Source organism: Netta rufina (assembly GCF_964035555.1).
Source record: "Netta rufina genome assembly, chromosome: 7".
Classification (NCBI taxonomy): Eukaryota; Metazoa; Chordata; class Aves; order Anseriformes; family Anatidae; genus Netta; species Netta rufina.
This window is the reverse complement of record NC_140130.1, coordinates 24,291,425-24,309,178: the sequence shown is the minus strand read 5'-3', so window position 1 is coordinate 24,309,178 and position 17,754 is coordinate 24,291,425. Positions and strand designations below refer to the sequence as shown.

The 17,754-nt window shown below is 48.2% G+C and overlaps 1 protein-coding gene across 3 annotated transcripts in view; it reads right to left on the bottom strand.

Moving 5' to 3' along the window:
* Positions 1–17,754, bottom strand: part of SUFU (SUFU negative regulator of hedgehog signaling) — an 86,936-nt gene that overhangs the window by 12,374 nt on the left and 56,808 nt on the right. For all 3 annotated transcript variants that reach the window (XR_014618644.1, XM_084290647.1, XM_084290648.1), the window contains exons 9-10: positions 8,991–9,125; positions 7,370–7,508 (exon numbers count right to left, since the gene is read on the bottom strand). Coding sequence is in view for 2 of the 3 variants with exons in the window: in XM_084290647.1 (XP_084146773.1) it covers positions 7,370–7,508; positions 8,991–9,125 (274 nt within the window). In the remaining variant the exon portion in view is untranslated. The remainder of the gene's footprint in view (positions 1–7,369; positions 7,509–8,990; positions 9,126–17,754) is intronic.

Here is a 17,754-nt window from a genome sequence, read left to right as displayed (position 1 = left end):
CTCCTTGTAGCCCAGCCCGACAAGACCAATCTTGCAGACAGGGCTGTATGCAGTGAACACACAAAGTTGGGTTCAGCTGGAGAAGGTTGGCAAGGGAGCCAAGAGGACAGGCAATACCCATGCTTTCAGAGTGAAAATTGGCCAGAAGAACGGGCATTTCAGGGAATGTTCTGGGCAGATGAGAGAAGAGCTACAAACAGTAGCCAAAATGTACTTTGAGTAGCAAGGGAGAGGCATTAGGCTGTCGGAGAGTCAGCCAGCTTAAGAAGGATGGAAGAACTTGACTCATCTACAACTAGCCTGGACAAAGCATGAGGGAACACGCTGCAAAGGGTTGATATGGGAAGGATCGTGATGACCTAACGGGATGTTTAACTTCTAATGCAAGCTTTTCCTGGCATCTCACGAATTCAGATAGTGAGAAAGAAGAACAAAAAAGGGATATAAAGCTATGAGGTTTTGTGAAGTGTTGGGGGGAAGACGATAAACTTACTGGAAAGCGTTAGCTTAGATTGTCCTAGGACTGACCAAGAATTTGGGGAAAGCCACCTAAAAGATTTAGAAAACGTTTTTCTTGGGACAGATAACATAAAACTGTTTTGGGGAAGAGCAGGTTGTAGTTGGACGTGACTGAAGCCAGTTTGCGGGCATTGTCCTTAAACTCACCAGGCTAGGAACAGCACATCTAGTTTTGGGCACAGCACATCTCTTCAAGCTGGGGAGACCAAAACCCGTCCCCTACCACTTCAAAAGAGGACTTGGCCCATAGCTGCCACTTACAGGCGAGCATCTCAAGTACCAGAGTAGCTCTTCCAAAAGTTCCTTTGAACCTCTGCTGCTGCCATGATGCCAATGTGCATAAATGATTTAACATGTGGTATAGCAGAGAGAAGAACCAGATGTGCTCATTTCCAGGGGAATGTCCTAACGCTACCGGAACAGAGTCATTCTCTTGTGCTGTCTCTGTGACTAATTCAGTGTTTTATACGATGTGGAACGACTCCAATTGGATGAGCTGAGGAAGAACCAAAATACCCTATAGCTGTGGTGCCCATAAAGCTAAGAAGTAGAAATAGGGGTTGAAATAAAAGCAAGGGGATGGAACATGAGTTTCTCATATCCTGGGCGAGCGCTTTGTCCCCCAAACACTGATTAGAGAAGGCAAAACTTCTGACAACTCCAGTTCCATTCTGCAAAACTAGATTTTGTTGGGGCTGTTTTTATTGAAGAAAACCTTCTATTTCTGGTTTCATTCAACACAAAGGGATTTTTTTTTTCTCCTTTTGGTTTCTTTAAGGCTTTTGTTTCAGCAAGAAAAACTGAAAAATATTTAAAGATTGAGCTCGGTCTGATCTTCTTTCCCAGATTTTTCACTTAGGTTGCCAAACCAAAAGAATGGACCGTCCCCTCTGACCCTGCTCACTGCAATCTCCCCCCACCCTACAAGTGCCAGCACAGATAGCACATGTTGATAGCTCCCGAATGCTGGGTGCTTCCCACAGGTTCCAGGTACCTATCCTGCCGACAAACACGCTTGTTTAACATTTTCTATGAGAAATTTGACCTTGCTGTCCTAAACCTCAACTTATTTTTCCATGCTGGATGTCTTTTTTTTTTTTTTTTTTTAAAGGGTTTTTAGGGGAAAAGGAATCAAGTTATCTCAGAGAGGTGTTTTGGAAAACCTATCTTTTGGCAGTGCTAACAAATGCAGATCATCAGTTTGTTGTAAACAACTGGAACTACCCCTCAGGAGGAGGGCTACGAAGATTAGCAAAAAATGCTCTGGAGGTCAAAGGAGTCCTTCTCTCCATCATGAGAACGCTTTGCCAAGACAGAAGCCTCTGGAAGTGAGTGTTTGCCCACAGTCTTTCAGAGAAGGGCAGAATAATAAACCGAAGAGCCCTTCTTCACTGAGCATGTCCTTGCCCAAGACAGCTCTCCCCCAAACGCAGGGCAGAGGCAGCTAAATAGGACTTTCCCTTCCGATCATTCCTCCGAGCGATGAGGAATTGCTATGGCACCACGCACATCAGGACGAAAGGCAGGGAAACTCTCCAGCACTCTCAGCATTTCGGCTGGAAGTCAGGCAATGTGGAGGAGGAGAAGGAATTTGCCAACTTGAATGAAGGGGAGGAGAGAAAAGCAGAGCCGGGCCAGGATGAGGGGAAGACAAAGACACAGAAAAACAGGATGGAGGGCAGACCAGAGGCCAAAGCCGGAGGCGACACAAAGGGTAGGGAGACGGGAGCAGGACCCCGTTTCCACAGCCTCAGCATCCACACAGCGACTGCTGGACGCTGCAAAGCCACTGGCACAGGAGGCGAGCAAAGCGTCCTCCGGCAGGGGCTGGTGCCAGAGGGTAACACCCCACCGCAGCTCGGCTCACGTGGAGGCAGACCTTGCGCTGAGAATTGGAGGGCGCCAGCTGCAAATGAACCATAGCCTCCATCTGCCTAACAGCATTTGTTTTGAAACGGAGTAAATTACCTGGAAAAAAAAATATATATAAAAAAAATCTCTACATTCAGAGACCAGCAATATGAGGCACAGAAAACTTTGGAAATGGCTGAATAGAGATTGCCTGCGCAATGCTCATTTGGCCCCAGCGGACGTCTGCATCACGAAACAAATCTGTAATCACAAGATCGCCTGCAGTTTTTCTCCCACAAGACCTCTGCCCTGCTCAGTCCTCAGGATGGTTCTGCTCACTGAATGCAGCATTAGTCATCATTTCTTTTCATTATCATTCAAGTTGTTTGCCCGTTCCCTCCTACTCTCTTCCCCTTTATTTAGTATGCTCCATCCGACTACTGCCAGCATGGATTACACTGGAAGCACCTAATCTTACCGTCCTTACTGCTCGCACAGTCTCTGACGTGCTCAGCCTCACATTTCTGCGAGGCATGGAGTGCTCCTCTCCGTGCAGCAGATGGGGGAGGGAGCTAAAAGAAGCTGAGACCTGACAAAGTCTCCGAGAAAACCTGTAAGAGCAGGGGGCTGAACATGAGTCGTCGGCTCCCAGGCTGAACCCTACACCCCACAGAGTTCCCTTTCTCTCTCCTGACCTGTAAGGATGAATTTTAATATCTTCCTGAAATTGCTTCTGGTGTTCATCTGTGGTGCTGGAATGCTTGGCAAGCACTGAATTAATCTTCACAGGATGACTGGAAGGTTTTCCTTAACAGACAGGGGAAAACAAGCGAAGAGGAAATTGAGTCTGAACGTCCACTTCTTGCAGGTGCCTGCCTCAAGACTCGCAGCTCCCCGTTCTCCAGCCCACTCAGCACTGTGGGGCACAGGGGATCTGCAGCAGAATTCCTCCTGGCCTCGGGTGCTGCTGGCAACACAGATCAGACCTCAGGAATCAAGCTGGCTATCCAGAAAATAAGGAACGCAAACTCAGTTGCCACCTGTGAATATTTTAGCTTAAGAATCTAGAATAACATTGAGAAAGAGCAGAGTAATAGAGGCAGGGCCAGGATCCAGTTCTCCAGGGTAACATTTAACAGGCTTCACCATGGGACTATTGTGATTTTTTGCAATTACCTGCCTCATTCACTACACACCTTCTAATTCTGACAAACAAACGAAGTGGAAGTCCTACAGGCGAGAGGCTACCTTGCTCCATACTCCTGATTCATTCCCAAAACACGCTGTACGAGGCAGGCATACCTTGTAGAAAAAAATAAATCTAATCATTCAGTTAGATATGGCACTGAAACAGGCATACGTAACAGGGGCAAGACTGTTGTTCAAATACTTCTGAAATTCGGTATGCTTGATTTTGCAGTTAACGAGGACTCGTTAACTACAGGTTTGTTTTTACTGCACCGTATTGGCTCGTATGTCGGAGTTTGCAGCAATATCTGATGCGTAACATGCACGTTGCACATGATCAAAGACTCGACTGTCATCTTCTTCCCTAGAACAATGACTGCCTAGAGCAGCAGGAGCAGAAATTATCTGAAGGTAGTGTTAAACAACCCTCCTTCTCCCCTCTGGGGAGAGTAAGCAGTCCAGGTGAGCAAGGTAGGAGGGGAGAACAGTCTGCTTTGTGCTAGACGGGCAGAGAGCTCCACATAAAAGCAGGGGAGCTTTGCAGAAGCATGTCCTGACTCCCATCACTGGAGACTTAATGATGGTAATTCCCAAAGGATGATGCATGCTGACAGGCTTTGACACAAACTACCCCAGGATAATATTAATATGTATTAAAGGCTCAGGCAACTTTATTGGGTCGGGCTTGATCAGTAACACATTTCAACAGAGCGTCTCTATCATCTGCCTGAGCATAAGTAAGGGAGGGAAGGAGAACACACGCACGACCTCACCTTGCTTCGGGTAGGTTCACAGACAAACAAGGCTGATCTGTGATGGACTGCGTGCTTGGCACCGCTCAGACCAAGGACCTGGGACACCCCACCACGAATACAAATGTCTCTGTGGGGCTGTTACTGTCGGTCTGTGGGCATGATCAACATCCTTAACCCCCTGACACTGGGCCAGGCAGCTCCTGCACAGCCTTTCGCCGTGCATCTGGGGCATCCACCCCTCGGGAAGGAGAGGAGAGGAGGCTGGGGGTGCTGAGGAGGCAGTGTGGGGACACCACTGCCACAGCACTGGGGGAAGGGGGAATGGAAGAAAGAAGGGCGGAAGCCTTTGATCATGTGTGATGTTAATGCAAGTGTTACACATCAGAGACTCTGCCACAGTAACTAGCATATAAACAGGAGTCTAGTGTTAACAAGGAGGGCTGCTTGAATATGTTTGTATGTTCCTGAGTCAAAGCAATTTCCCTATTCAACAATACATGACACGGTGGAAGAAGTTCAGAAATAAACCAGCCTGACATGCTTAGACCTTTAATAGAATTTAGCTTCTTAGAACTAATTAAATGTTACTTAAATGAAAAAAAAAAATTCCAAGTACTTGGGAAAGGTGCCAATTTGACAGCTCTGGAGAATGAAATAATCTAATCATCCCCAGAGCATGGGCAGCAGCAGGACAGGCTTCCCCTAGTAACATACCTCGAACGTGACCTGGAAAGGCTGTTGATAGAAACGGGGGCGTACAATCATCGTGGTCTAATGACTTTTCTGCTGAGGCTGCTAAAAACGCTCCTGCCGAGCGCCAGCTGCCCGCTAGGAACGGCGCCGGGACCTGCCAAACCCCTGTCACCCGCTCACCGTCCATCAGGCGACCCTCAGATCATCGCTCAGCCCGAGCTGATCGACTGACCCACCTCGGACACTCTCCATACGAGCCCAGGAGATGTGAACAGGATTTGCTGTGTTTAATCTGCACTTTTGGGCTCCCACTCGGGCCCGAGAGGAGCCAGCCTGCTGCTGCATGGGATGGAGGCCGGGATTTTTGCTGCCTCCTCCCCGGGAGGAGAGAGGCCTGCCGTCTCTCTTCCTCCCCACGGTCCCTCCGTTGCCGTGCCTTTGCAGCAAGCCTCTGCATTGCAGCGCTGCGTTTCAGGCGCCAGCTCTCCTTGGAGCTCATCGCCGTGCCTGGGGTCCCGAGCGAGGGAGGAGGCAGAGCCCCTCCGGGCCTCGCTGCGAAAGCTTCGTGGGGCCTGCCAACTTGGCCAGCCCAGGCTGCGAGGGGCTGAACCCAACGCAGCTCGCCTCCTCGGAAATTCTGCGCACCACAATTTCTTTTGCCTTCTGAAGCAAAGCCACACGAACCTCCCTCCTCCGCTCCCAACACCACAAGGGACTGCCGAGCGCAGCTGAAGCCTCCCGTTGCATATTAAGCCAAGAGCCTCAGACACTCCCACATGTATCTCACACAGCCGGGTGCTCCTCCTCTTGTCCCAGGCTGCTGCTGGCCTCCCTTCCTCCCCCACCCGGGCTGTCCTCCTTCATTCCCATCACAGGATGGGGCAAGAGCCAGCACAAAGGCAGTCACGTCAGAAGAGAAGATCCGATGCACTGACCTTGTGTAGGAGACGAGCGAGGGAACTTGCTTCTCCCTTCCCTGCAGGAGCCAGGAAGTCTCCACCTTTCCCTCCCACCTACTCCAAAAAAAATACCTAATTTTCGGTGCCCCAGTGACAGCAACCAGGTTCCTAAGGGTTAACATTAGCTGCTCGTCTGAATGGTGACCTAATTATTGCCATTCTTCACTCTTAGAGGTTACCTGACTACTCCACACATCAATACATTTCAAGATGTGATGTAAATGCAAACAAACACTCTTACGTTTGGAGTTAACACAGTCACAAGATCCCGTGTATCATGTGTTGGCAAGCACAGGAACCAACAGCAAATGACCCACCCTTAAACCTGACCGTTTGCTGTTAATCATTACAGGAGCGTTGCACTTTCCAGCCAGTACAATCAAAGCACGCAAGTTCTTTGAAAATCCCTACACGAGATGATTTCAGCCAAGATCAGCTCCTTTACAAGTCGTACAGGCTTCAAGGTATGATGTCCTCCAGACATACGAACAGAGGCAGTGGAATGCCTTGAAAACAAGTCAGGGGAAGGTTAAATGCAACGCTGCAATGCTAAAACAAACCTCTGCCTTAAAAGCAGAAGGGGAGGCAGGAATGCCACAGTAACAATGAAGGCAGAGAGGCACTGCATGTATACAGTCCCTCAGAGATAGGCTTTTCTGCACAAACACATTCCCTAAAGCTTTTTTTATTATTATTATTATAATTATTTTTTGCAATATGTTTATAACCGTGAAGAAATTCAAGGTTAGAACAGTGCTGAGCCACCATATCGTTAGTGCATCACTGGCTCCGTAGGGCTGACCCTCAACACCAAGCAGATGGGGAACTTCCAAGGGAAATCTGGTGCAGAAAATGTGTGGGTGCTTCAAGGAACCGCAGACTCTCACCAAAGAATCAATAGGAAAGAGGTATAACTGAAAGAGGCTGCACTATCTGTGCTGCTCTGCTGTAAAGGACAATGTAAAACTGAGGTCCTGGCTCTGTAGGATCAAAGTCCCACAGCTTTCTCTTGAGATCAGCTTGCTACTCTTCTGCCCTGGCTCCATTCTTGTTTAGGTCATTCCACTCTGCCTCCCCAAATTCCTTTCTGGAAGAAATCGTGAGTAAATACAGCCTGCAAAGTGTTTGCTGACTCCAGGAAATGGATACTACTGTATTCACAGATGATTTTAGAACTTTCCAGCCACTGCATATCAATTTGAGCTCCATTAACATAAATTGTAACATCTCACCATTATTTTTTGAGCCCATAGTCACTGAAAATATTACCCCAGAACTATAAGAAATGTTGCAGCAAGAATGAACAGGTTTGTTACACTTTTAAGCCACGTAAGCCCTTAGCAGGATCACTTTTAGGACACTGTAAAGGAGGAAGGGAGAGAAAAAGGAAGAAGGCTCTCTCACTTGTAACCAAGGTCCATGTGCTGCATAGGGGTGCTCTTCTGTTGCAAATGCTCCTTCTACTCCCGTTGATACAAACGTGATTGCTGTGTCCCCTGTAATACTTTTATACGTAAAGTGCCGTCCATGTAAGAGCCTCCCCCTGGGGAATAAAACATGCGTGTGAATTAAAAGGCTGCGAGCAGCATTCAACAGACTGATGAAGATAGATCACTGTGATACAGCACTACAGCTTCTGCCATCAGCATGGAAGCCATTTGAAGGCAGCAACTATTAATTTTTTTTAGGAATATATGACTGATTTGCTTCGCAAAGCCCGTCACAAGTCTCCTTCTGAGGCAGGGAGCTCTCCCCTGCCACCCCCCTCAAACTCAGGGCCTTGTTTTAGAGCTCTATCAGCTCACCTTGGTCCCCGTGCATGCCTGTCCCCATGATGAGGCACTGATGCATGCATGGGCAGGGCACTGCCAGCCTTTCAGAGAGATGAGAGCTGCAGGAGAGAACCCAGACTCCACATCACGTGGCAGGGTCTAAGCAGGCTCATCCGTGGGACCAAACTTACCGACGGTGACAATGCCCAGAAATCCCCTGGGACTTGACAAATGCAACCTGCGTTAATTATGCATTTCAATAAAACGTCTAGAAGATACACACACGTGATCATCTATAGCATCAATTCCCATTTTTTCACTCTGTGCTTTCCGTGGGGACAACCATGCCTCTGGTATTTACGCTCAGAGACTCTGCATTACAAGCATGCCTCCAACATGCAAGAGGGAAACCTTCAGGTAAGATATATGGCACCTAACAGCAGTCACAGCTGCCTGATGAGTTACTGCTGGTCAGCTGAGCTGCGGTAAGTGATCAGGACAGACTGTTCACACATTTGTAATGTAAAATAAAATATGTTTGTGTTAACTGTCCCACTGGTTTCTCAACAGGCACAGGCAACCGTGCACCTGCTGCTGATAACTCTGATACCACAGGCACGTAACTCATTAAGCCAAAGTAACTCAATCACCTGGAACTGTTTGTCTTATGCTAACGACTACAACATTTGCCACAGGTATTTTTTAAAAATAGCGCTGATTGAAACTGTGGACGTCTAGAAAAGTCACTTGCAGTGGTATGCAAAGCCTGAACCTTTGAAAGATAAGGCATAGGGCGTACACACCATGTTCTGTTCCTTCATTCACCAAAGTGCCAGAATTTGACTAAGAACACACTTGCATGCATAAACTGACTGCAAATGGGCTTTGTACAAATACTTGTGTCTGAGTCCATAAGCCATAGTTAACAACTCAAGGGATTTCTTTGACAGAATATGATAACACATCTCTTCTTTATCGTAGTTGCCAGCATTAGACTAATAATAATAAAAGCATACTAATCCTGTCCTGTTTCAGCACTCAAAATACACTGAAGGACAAAAAAAGAATGAGAAACAGTCTTACCACGACGAACACACATGCAAAGAACCATCTGTTTTTAATGTGTTTTGGCAAAATTATCTCAACTCTGGCCTTTAAAGACCCATTGCATGCATGCCTGTATGGCGAAACAATGCCACAAGGCAAAAGCTGCGTGTGAGTTACAAGCTGAGGAGGAGGACGGCCTCTCTCACCTTAGACAGAGGGGAATCAGCGCTCCGGACTCCTGGTTGAACTTCAGGTGTACACTCTCCAGCTGTCTCGTGCGGATTAGCTCGTGAGGAATGATAGCTGCTGAGCTCTCGCTTTCTAAACTGTCCTTCCGGCTTCTAGGAGGAGAGACAAAACACACATATTTAGGGTCCCAGCGCTGTGCGCCATTGCTGCTGTGATTCAGATTGATTGTGAGAATGCTGAAGGACACAGGAGCAAACTGTTAGGAAGACGCATCTGTGTTTTCATCACCCTACAGAGACGCAGCCTCTCGCAGACTACCAGCCCCAGCATGCAGCTCTTTGCCTTCATTAGACAACCTAGGATGTGAATTGGAGCCTCATCCCTTCCTAGTATACATGAAAAAAATAATAATCTGGGAAAAACTGGGGCAAAACTACACTCTCCAAAGCCCGAACCAGTATAAAATAGCTTGGAAGAATTAGCAGGTATGCCCTCCCTCCCCCTTTTGCTCTGTCTTCAGGTTATTTTAGGCAGTGGCCTGTGGGAAAGGGTCAAAAAGTCTCTTGTGCCCTTGCTGAGTATCTTTAAGGTCTGAGGCACGCCTACAATTCTCTCCAAATTATTTCTTTCCACAGTTCAACCAAAAGGTTTTGAGAACTCTGTTTCCACCAGCATCAAGACAGCCACAAGATGGATTCTGCACGTGACGAGTAGGACATCTGCAGATTGCCCTCCCTTTGAAGCAAGGCTGCTTTAAGACAACGCAGCTTTGCTTCCTATTTATTCATTTCTGCAAGGCCAGCAGCATGTCACGGAGCTACGACTAAAGGTTATGTTGTTGCATGATTAGGAGCTTCGCCAGACAGAACCCTCCAGATAATCAAGCAGGTGTATCTCAAAATACTTGACCATAAACACTTTATATGTTCAAAGAGCAGTTACTTGATAGCCCAGAACGAAGAAGGCAGAACACAGGATTTACAGTTTTTGAGGATGACACGTATTGATGCAATGTGCCCAAAAGTGACTTATATTTTTGTGACCCGATGTTCCATGTTCACTTAAAAGAAGTAAGACTTTGTGAAGATCATTTCTGTACAAGAGAATCACCAGAGGATCGGAACAGGGAAGGCAGGAGAGAGCTGAAAGACGCCACATAGCAGTGTGGTTTTATCTTGCCAGACAGACCAAAAACCAATCGAGGCTACCAGGCTGCATTTGGGAACACTGCTAAAACACGCCCAGATCCTTCCTCCACCCAAGCTGAGCCATCTTGAACGTACATCTGGAAAAAATTGTAAAGAAACAGCTTGAACTTCGTGAGATCACACCTCTACTTGACTTTACATTTGGGTGTTGTCCCAAAATTACTCCCATCCACCACACACATAGTAATGCAGTTCAGAATGGCTTCCAAAGCAGATCAGCCTCCAGCCCCTGCCCCGTCACCTAGTCCCAGGTGAGCCTTCCTCTAAAATGGGGTACGAGCTCAGCTCTTCTATCTCACCACGCCTTCCTGAAAAGAAACAGAAACGTGAAGAAAAAAACAAAACTAAAACAAAACCAGGGCAGCTCAACTCATCTCCCTGCGAGATAAAAACTCTGAAACGTGTCCTGTGTTCTGCCTTTGCCACACACAAAGTGTAATGGCCTCGGCAAGGACACAGTAGGTCAGGACACAGCTTATGCACGGGGTGGGCTCTGGGCTGTCAGTCAGCCAAGTGTCAGGCTGGTGGGTTAACCCCGAGGCAGAGACACAACATGCTTTGTAGTCTATAGGTGGCACTTAAAGCTGTGTTTAATCTACTTCAGCAAACATTTTACAGCTCTTTGTAGGTGGGGTCTTCAAAGAATGGAGTGGGCCAGCATTTTGCAGGCTGATTACCTGAGAAGTGCACGGTTGATTAATGATCAGTTGACCTTAAGCTAAGCTTTGCCTGAACTTCCTTATCAGATCTTATATACACAGCGAGCTGTGGGAAAGTCAGCCTGTGGTCTACCGCTTCCAATCATTCATTTATCAATCCCTACTAAAAGGGTCAGCCATTAGCAACGCATAGTTTTCAAGCCATAAGCTCGCACTGAAATGCAGTTGCGGAGTTTATGCACCCTGGAGCAGATCAGGAGTTACACAGAGAGGGTGCCCTCCTCACCTGGATTGCCTAAGTGCTCTGGGCACGTCTCCTACCACAGCGTCCCAGGCAGTCGGTGCCGTAGGTTCGTGCTGGAGCAGGACAGACTGCCGGGGGACGGTTCCCCAAAACCCCGGGCTCCGAACTCCTGGAGCCGAAGGTGGGTTTTTCGGTTTCCACCACGCGAGCCAGTGCAGCTGCGAGCACAATGGGGCTGCAGTCCTGAGGGGAAACAGCCTCCGGTTGTTAATGCAATAATAGGAATGACGACAATATTCTGCAGGCAAGGGGCAAAGCTTTCTAAATCTTATTAAAACCAGCAAACGCTGTTTGTCATTACACACTCAAGAGAAGATGTTGACTAATGTATAACTCTCAAACGGAACTGTCATGACTTTAAGGCTGTCAATAATTATGACTTCACATTAATAAGTAACCAGCCCTTCTGTCAAAAAGGTGAAGGAGTGAAGCAAAATGGTAGTTAATTCTTTGAACGACGTGAAATTATTAATCCTTTCCACAAAACTTTTCCGAAATAGTCACGGTCTCCGTGTTTCTTTTTTCACTTTAGTGGAGCTCACACGATCTCAGCTATTCAGAGGTAGGGGTGAAACTATGGGAGCAGAAAGCAAACCTCCTCCTAGCTAAGCTATCCATTTCTAAAAGGAGTTTGTGGGTGTGTTGGGGAAGAAGCACAACACATTGAGAGGTGACGGTGCACCCCACGGGCTTGTGGCACCTAATTTTCGCCTCAGCAGAAATCGCCACCTCGGGGCCTAGAGGTGGCCAGTCCCACCGCCCCAGCGAGGGACCCCAAAGCTCGCTGACCCAGCTGAGGCCCTGCTGTGCTTTCATGAGCATCCTAAAAACACCTCAGGAAGGTGGTGAGGGGGGCACGGGCACCCCATGGCCTACATCCAGCCTGCGGACCAGTGCTCAGACCCACGCGGTGGCTGAGGCGAGGCAGTAGGCCCGTACGACCCACCGCTGCCTCCGCTGTTGTTATATCCCAGGATATGCAACTTCATGAAAAGAAAACAGACAAAAGCAAGATCTGAAGGGTATCTACAGGCTTCAGCTTGTAAAACGGAGATGATCAAGTGAAAGAAAGGTGCTTGAGGAAGGCCATAACCGGAGCTTTCAGGCTCTGAGCATGTGCAGGGACTCTGCAGGACGCATTAAAATTCCCCCCCTGGGAACGGAAATCCTTGTGCTGACTCTTCCAAAGGGTGATAGCCCAGATGGAGGGTCAGCAGGACTTGTAGGGCGTTATTAATAAGATTAGAGGTCACATTGTAACACGCACTGCCATCCACAGCTTGTACTTTTCAGCTGTAGAGGAAAATTTAGAAAAAGTTTGCCTTCTAACACTAACATCCCTGGTTTTACGACTGTCAGTTACCCGTAAGCCTTTGCTTCCTCCACCCCGTCACCAAATAAATCAGCAGCAGAATTTGATGGAGTTTTATTTGTTATGACTAAGATCTAGCTGACTATCACGTAAAACGTTGCAAACTCGGTCTATTCCAGATTTAATACTTCATCCAACCCACACACAAAAAATTCATGTTTCTCAGTGTCCAGAAAAAACAAGTCTGCAAAAGCCAGGGCTGCTGCATTAGGGAAAGCAGGAGATTTAAATGGAAGCAGCATGCCGGAAATGCCCCAGTTTAAGGACTGCACATCTAGTGTTTTGTGAAACTGGAGGGGAGGTGGAGGAGATTAAAGCGCATTTCCCACTGATTGGGAGCTTGTGGGAGGTGTAAACGTGGGCAGTTGTCAGATTAATTCTTTAGATGATTACATTCTTTTTGTTTCTTTAAAGCTGTTTGTAGTTGGGTTTGATGTCTCCTGTTCTGGGCAAGTGTATTGCTGCAGTTACCAAGGTGACTTTAGCTGACTTTCAACTATTTTTTCCAGCTTCGGTTTCTACCAGTAGTCTGCTTCTGGGCGGAGGAGAGAGAGAGAGAGAGGAAATTATGTTTTTGTTTTGTTTTTTAATTTTGTGAATGCTGATTAGCACTCTGTGAACTTAACCAAAGTCATACTTGATTTTTAAAGCAAAGTTTTAGGGAGAGGGGTGGTCAAGCTGTTGCAAAAGGGTCCAACGTGGACCGCAGCCTCCCCAGACCTCTGCCCAAAGGGAAAAAGGGCCCGAGGAGACTACAGGTCCCAGCGTGCTGCGCTCCTCCATGGGAGCAGCCACACGCTGCAACCTGCAGCCTCCTGGGGGCCCTCTCCTCGTATTAAAGACGAGGGTGGCTGCAATCTGCTTAATTTTCTGCCAATTAGCAGCAGCCCTTGGGGATCCTGGAGAATGGCCAATGCAATCAGCGGGTTGCGCAAAGTTTGGATGTCCCCTCCTTATAAGTCATGTTTACGGCAGGCTCCTCTCGAGCAGTCCCCATGGCAGTTATTTTATGGGATTCAAGAATAACCAGATCGGATTAAGAAAGGTTTATTTATTCTTGCATTTGCATTCCGCTTGATGATCAGAGCGTTTGATCTCAGGGATCTGTCACTGAAGGAGGTCTCAATTCCCTTCCAAGCTCTGTCACTGACACGGAGAGTAATTCCTCGGCGTTTCCAAGTCACCACCCTGGGCACTGAGCTCACCAAGGCCAGGCTCTTGGAAGCTGTCCACGGCAGTGACTCTGTAAGACTGGGTGCCCACCGCATCGCTAACCCGACCTGCAGCCACTTCTCCTCGCTTCCTAGGTACAAACCCCAGCACCACGAGGCAGCAGACACAGAGCGAGCTTACAGCAGCTGGGAAAGAAAGTCTGCCTGGCTTTTTTTTTTCTTCCTTTTTCCCTTCCCAACTGGGGCTATTTCAAACTTCCTCGCTCCCTAATGAAGATATGGTCAAAGATCACTTAAGCGTCGGCAACCTTCCAGTGTCTTTCCCACAGTTTCCCCTGAAGGGCAAACCGGCAGTTGTGGGAAAGAGCCCCGAGCATCTTGGCACACGGCGTTAGGGACACGTCACGGAGGCACGGAGGCAAGTGCAGAAGTGGGGGGGACGCTGCTGCACAGCTCCTGCTGTGGTCGCACGGAGCCAAGGCTCAGATCTGGGTGCTCACCCTCCTGGTTCAACCGGCCGGTGAAGATGCGCTGTGTGAGTTCCCTGGCACAGAAGGGCTCCAAGGACAACGCCAGCAGCAACAATCTTCTTGCCGCTCACATATCCCTTTGGAAAGCTGCATAATAACTGCTGTCAGTGCTTGCAGGGGCCAGGCTGTTCCAGACCTACAGCTGAACTAGGGCTGAGAGATTCAGGCTGTGCCACCGGCACCCTGCAGGCTCAAACAACTCTTGTGTGCATCAGGTTCCCTGTGCCTGTAAAACCGAGACATTTTTCCACGCAGGGGTGTTGCAAGGATTATGTCAATGTTTGCAGAGCACTTTTGGATTCTCGGGGCAAACTATGCAGAAGTGCAAATTACTAGGATGGTGACCATTCTGCACTTCTCCTGACACCAGTTTTCCAGCCATTCGCTTTTCTAGTTCGCAGGCTTGTCACCCAGCACTCAGGCTCATGCTGAGAGACACTCCCTAAAGCACACTGCCTCCCCCCTTCAGCATTCCTTACTCAAGCAAGACACCACTGAATGGTGTCTCGATGAGAGAGCATGCCTAAATAAGCAGGACTGGCTTGGAAACTTGCTGCTTAGTGGTTGCAGAATCGCAGAGTCTAGCCAGAACTAGACAGTTTCAGAGAATGCTGAAATGCTCCCCTTTATGCAAAACGTTGCCTCCAAGAACTGAAGACAGGAAACCAGCTACACAGACAACAGCTCCCCTCCGCCCAAGGAAAGCAGCAAGCAAAACCTCGTGCGACTGGAAGACGCACAGCGCAGACGTGCCTCAAAGCAAATTCTACATCTTGATATCACCTTACGAGCTTCCTCAGAAACGCTGCTCGGATGGGGCTCGTTCATTTGCATCAACCCATCGCTACGCACAGCGTTTACTGAAAGGAGGCATCAGCACGCCCTGCTTCCCGAGTCAAAGGGGCTACAGAGAGAGCAGCCCTGATCTTGCAAGCTGTTGCACTCTTATTCACTTGTTCCACACCTGGCACTGCATCACACCGTGATCTCGGAGGACTTCTGGAGCGACACAGCTCCTCCCTCTTCCCACAAGGGAAGGGCACCAACCTGAGATGCTCAGGGTGCCCTGTGCCAGGAGGTCACGGCCAGGATGGTGCCGCCAGCCCCACCTGCCAGAGGCTCACTCCCTGCTCTGTTTGCCAGGGACCTGGATTCGTTTCCCTCCACAGCTGGGAAGTGTTCAGGGCTGGATGGAATTAGCACACTGGCACAGAGCTACCATATGTTAAGGGATCCCTAGACTCAGCCTGTTTTTCTGCCGGGAAATTGAAGGCAGATGGGATTGGAGGTCTTTGGGGCATCTGCTGTGGGCTCCCGGACAAATGACCACTGTGCACGAGTGGCCTGGGGGGGACCAGAGTGTGTTGCTGCCTGGGAAATCCCAGACAGAAATATGGGAACCATGCGTGAGCGGCCTGTTGAACCACACTGCTTTATCCTCCTCGACAAGAGGAGGATAAACTCTTGTCGAGTGATAAACTGTAAGGAGATGCTGGATAAACCTCATGTTTTGTCATATTGACGCACCATGGGAGACCTTTTTCCACTACTCACACCTCACCTTGAGACACCGGGGATGTGTGTGGGCACTACCTGAATCCAGGAACAATGAAGTGTAGCAATTACTGATAATTTTAGCCTCAACTTATGCAGTGATGCAGCTTGCTAGCTCTAGGTTTCTACTCCATGCCTCTGCTGACAGGAGCGGTAGAACTGAGTCAGCCAAGGGGCAGAAAAACATCACTTTCAGCAATGCTGCGTGATAAAGGGGACCCTTGAGGGGTGGAAAAGGTCAAGAACTCCCCTATCCCAGCCCTGGCTCTCACCACAACTGTGGCAAATTAACTCCTCTGTCCCCACGTGTAACATGGGGATACTACTCCCCTGCCTCACAGGACAGCACAGAGCCAGTTGCCAGGAGCAATTACAGCCTCAGCCCTGGAATCTCCTACATCGAGAAATTAAACAGCGAAGGGAGCGAGTGTCACTGATCTCTGACATCTGGAGCCTCCAGCCCACCGAGGTCTGAGCAGCACCAGTGTTTAGTCTGACATCTGAACGCTCCCTGTTGGGAACAGCTCGCAGCATCCAGCGACAGTGAATCTGCAGACTGAGAGCCTGGGAGCATCGCCTGGTTGTGTCTCGACAGCACCTACCAAGCTGAGGGGTCCTAAGAAATAACTAACGCGCCACTGGGAAGTACATTTGGATTCATACACGCCTCATTTTTCCAAGGTGTAATCAAGAGTATTGTGTTACCTATGGTCAAAATGATTAGTCAGGTTTCCAAAGATTAATTTTTTTTTTTTTTAAATGCATGCAAACTGATTTAATGGCTGCTTATGAACTGAGCTAGCAGTCATTTGGAGAAACAGATGTCCAATGCAGTTTTAAGCATTAAGAGTGCCTTTATTCATATCCTTAGGAGGAAAAATGGCTACACAGTCTACAGTAATAACACTAATGAATCAAAGTGCTACAGCTGCCCAACAGGGTTTTGACAGAAACCAGCTTTTTTCTCAAAGGAACTTTTTTTTTTTAGGATTCTGGGACAGTGAACAACTGCTAATATGAATGCTTAACGTGTAAGTATGTGCCTTGCTGAATCAAGCCCTATCTGGAACCAAACAATGTGAGGGTTTTGCATAAGCACCAAGAACTGTAACGACACAAAGATGGGGAAATTCACATGGAATCTGGATCTCCAAAATTTTCTACAAATAAATATTCAAAAGTTTGAGTGTTTCTGACGCTGTTTAGTGACACTGAATGCAGAACAGGTTGTCTGCTTTAAACCCTGACAGATTATTGCGTGTGGGTGGTAGGGTTAGGATAAAAGAAAGGGAAGAAAGCCACTATGAAAGCAGCCAGTGGCTGCAAATCTATGATAAATAAACAGCACATTCCTCTTCTGCACGAAGCCATTAGAGTCTATGTCAGCCTTTAACATCCTAATGTCAGCTGGGTGCAAATTTGACAGCCATGGGGTTCTGCGGTGCTCCCTATGGAAAAGAGATTTGGAACAATTTGCCATGCCCCACCAGAGCGCTTCTGTCAGGTTCCTGAGGAGCCCCGAGTGCACCAGTTATTCGCAGGACCCTTGCAACGAACCATGGGTTTGATATTTTATGGTCTGGTGTGTACAGTGCAGGATATGATTACACTCAAGCCTGGTTCCCATCAGCCAGCACCTCGTAATCGTTAACATATTTATCCTTGTGGTGCCTCAAGAAGATGACATTGTTATTAGTCCCGTTTTATAGATTTAGAACTGAAGCTCAATAGCTGGACGACTTGCCTTTCGTTACACAAGATTCACAGGGAAGGCCAGAACTGAGACCCAGCTCTACCAGGCCCGAGCAGGATCGCACCAGAAGGATGAGATCCATGTGCAGAGCTGTCCTTCTCAGGTGCCTCTAAGTCCTGGGACGTTACTGTATCTGCACTGGGTTTTGTCTTGCAGGTCTCAGCCTTTGCAGCAGTGTTGTGGTTTAACCCCAGCAAGTACCCAAAGGGAATGTGGATGGAGATAAATA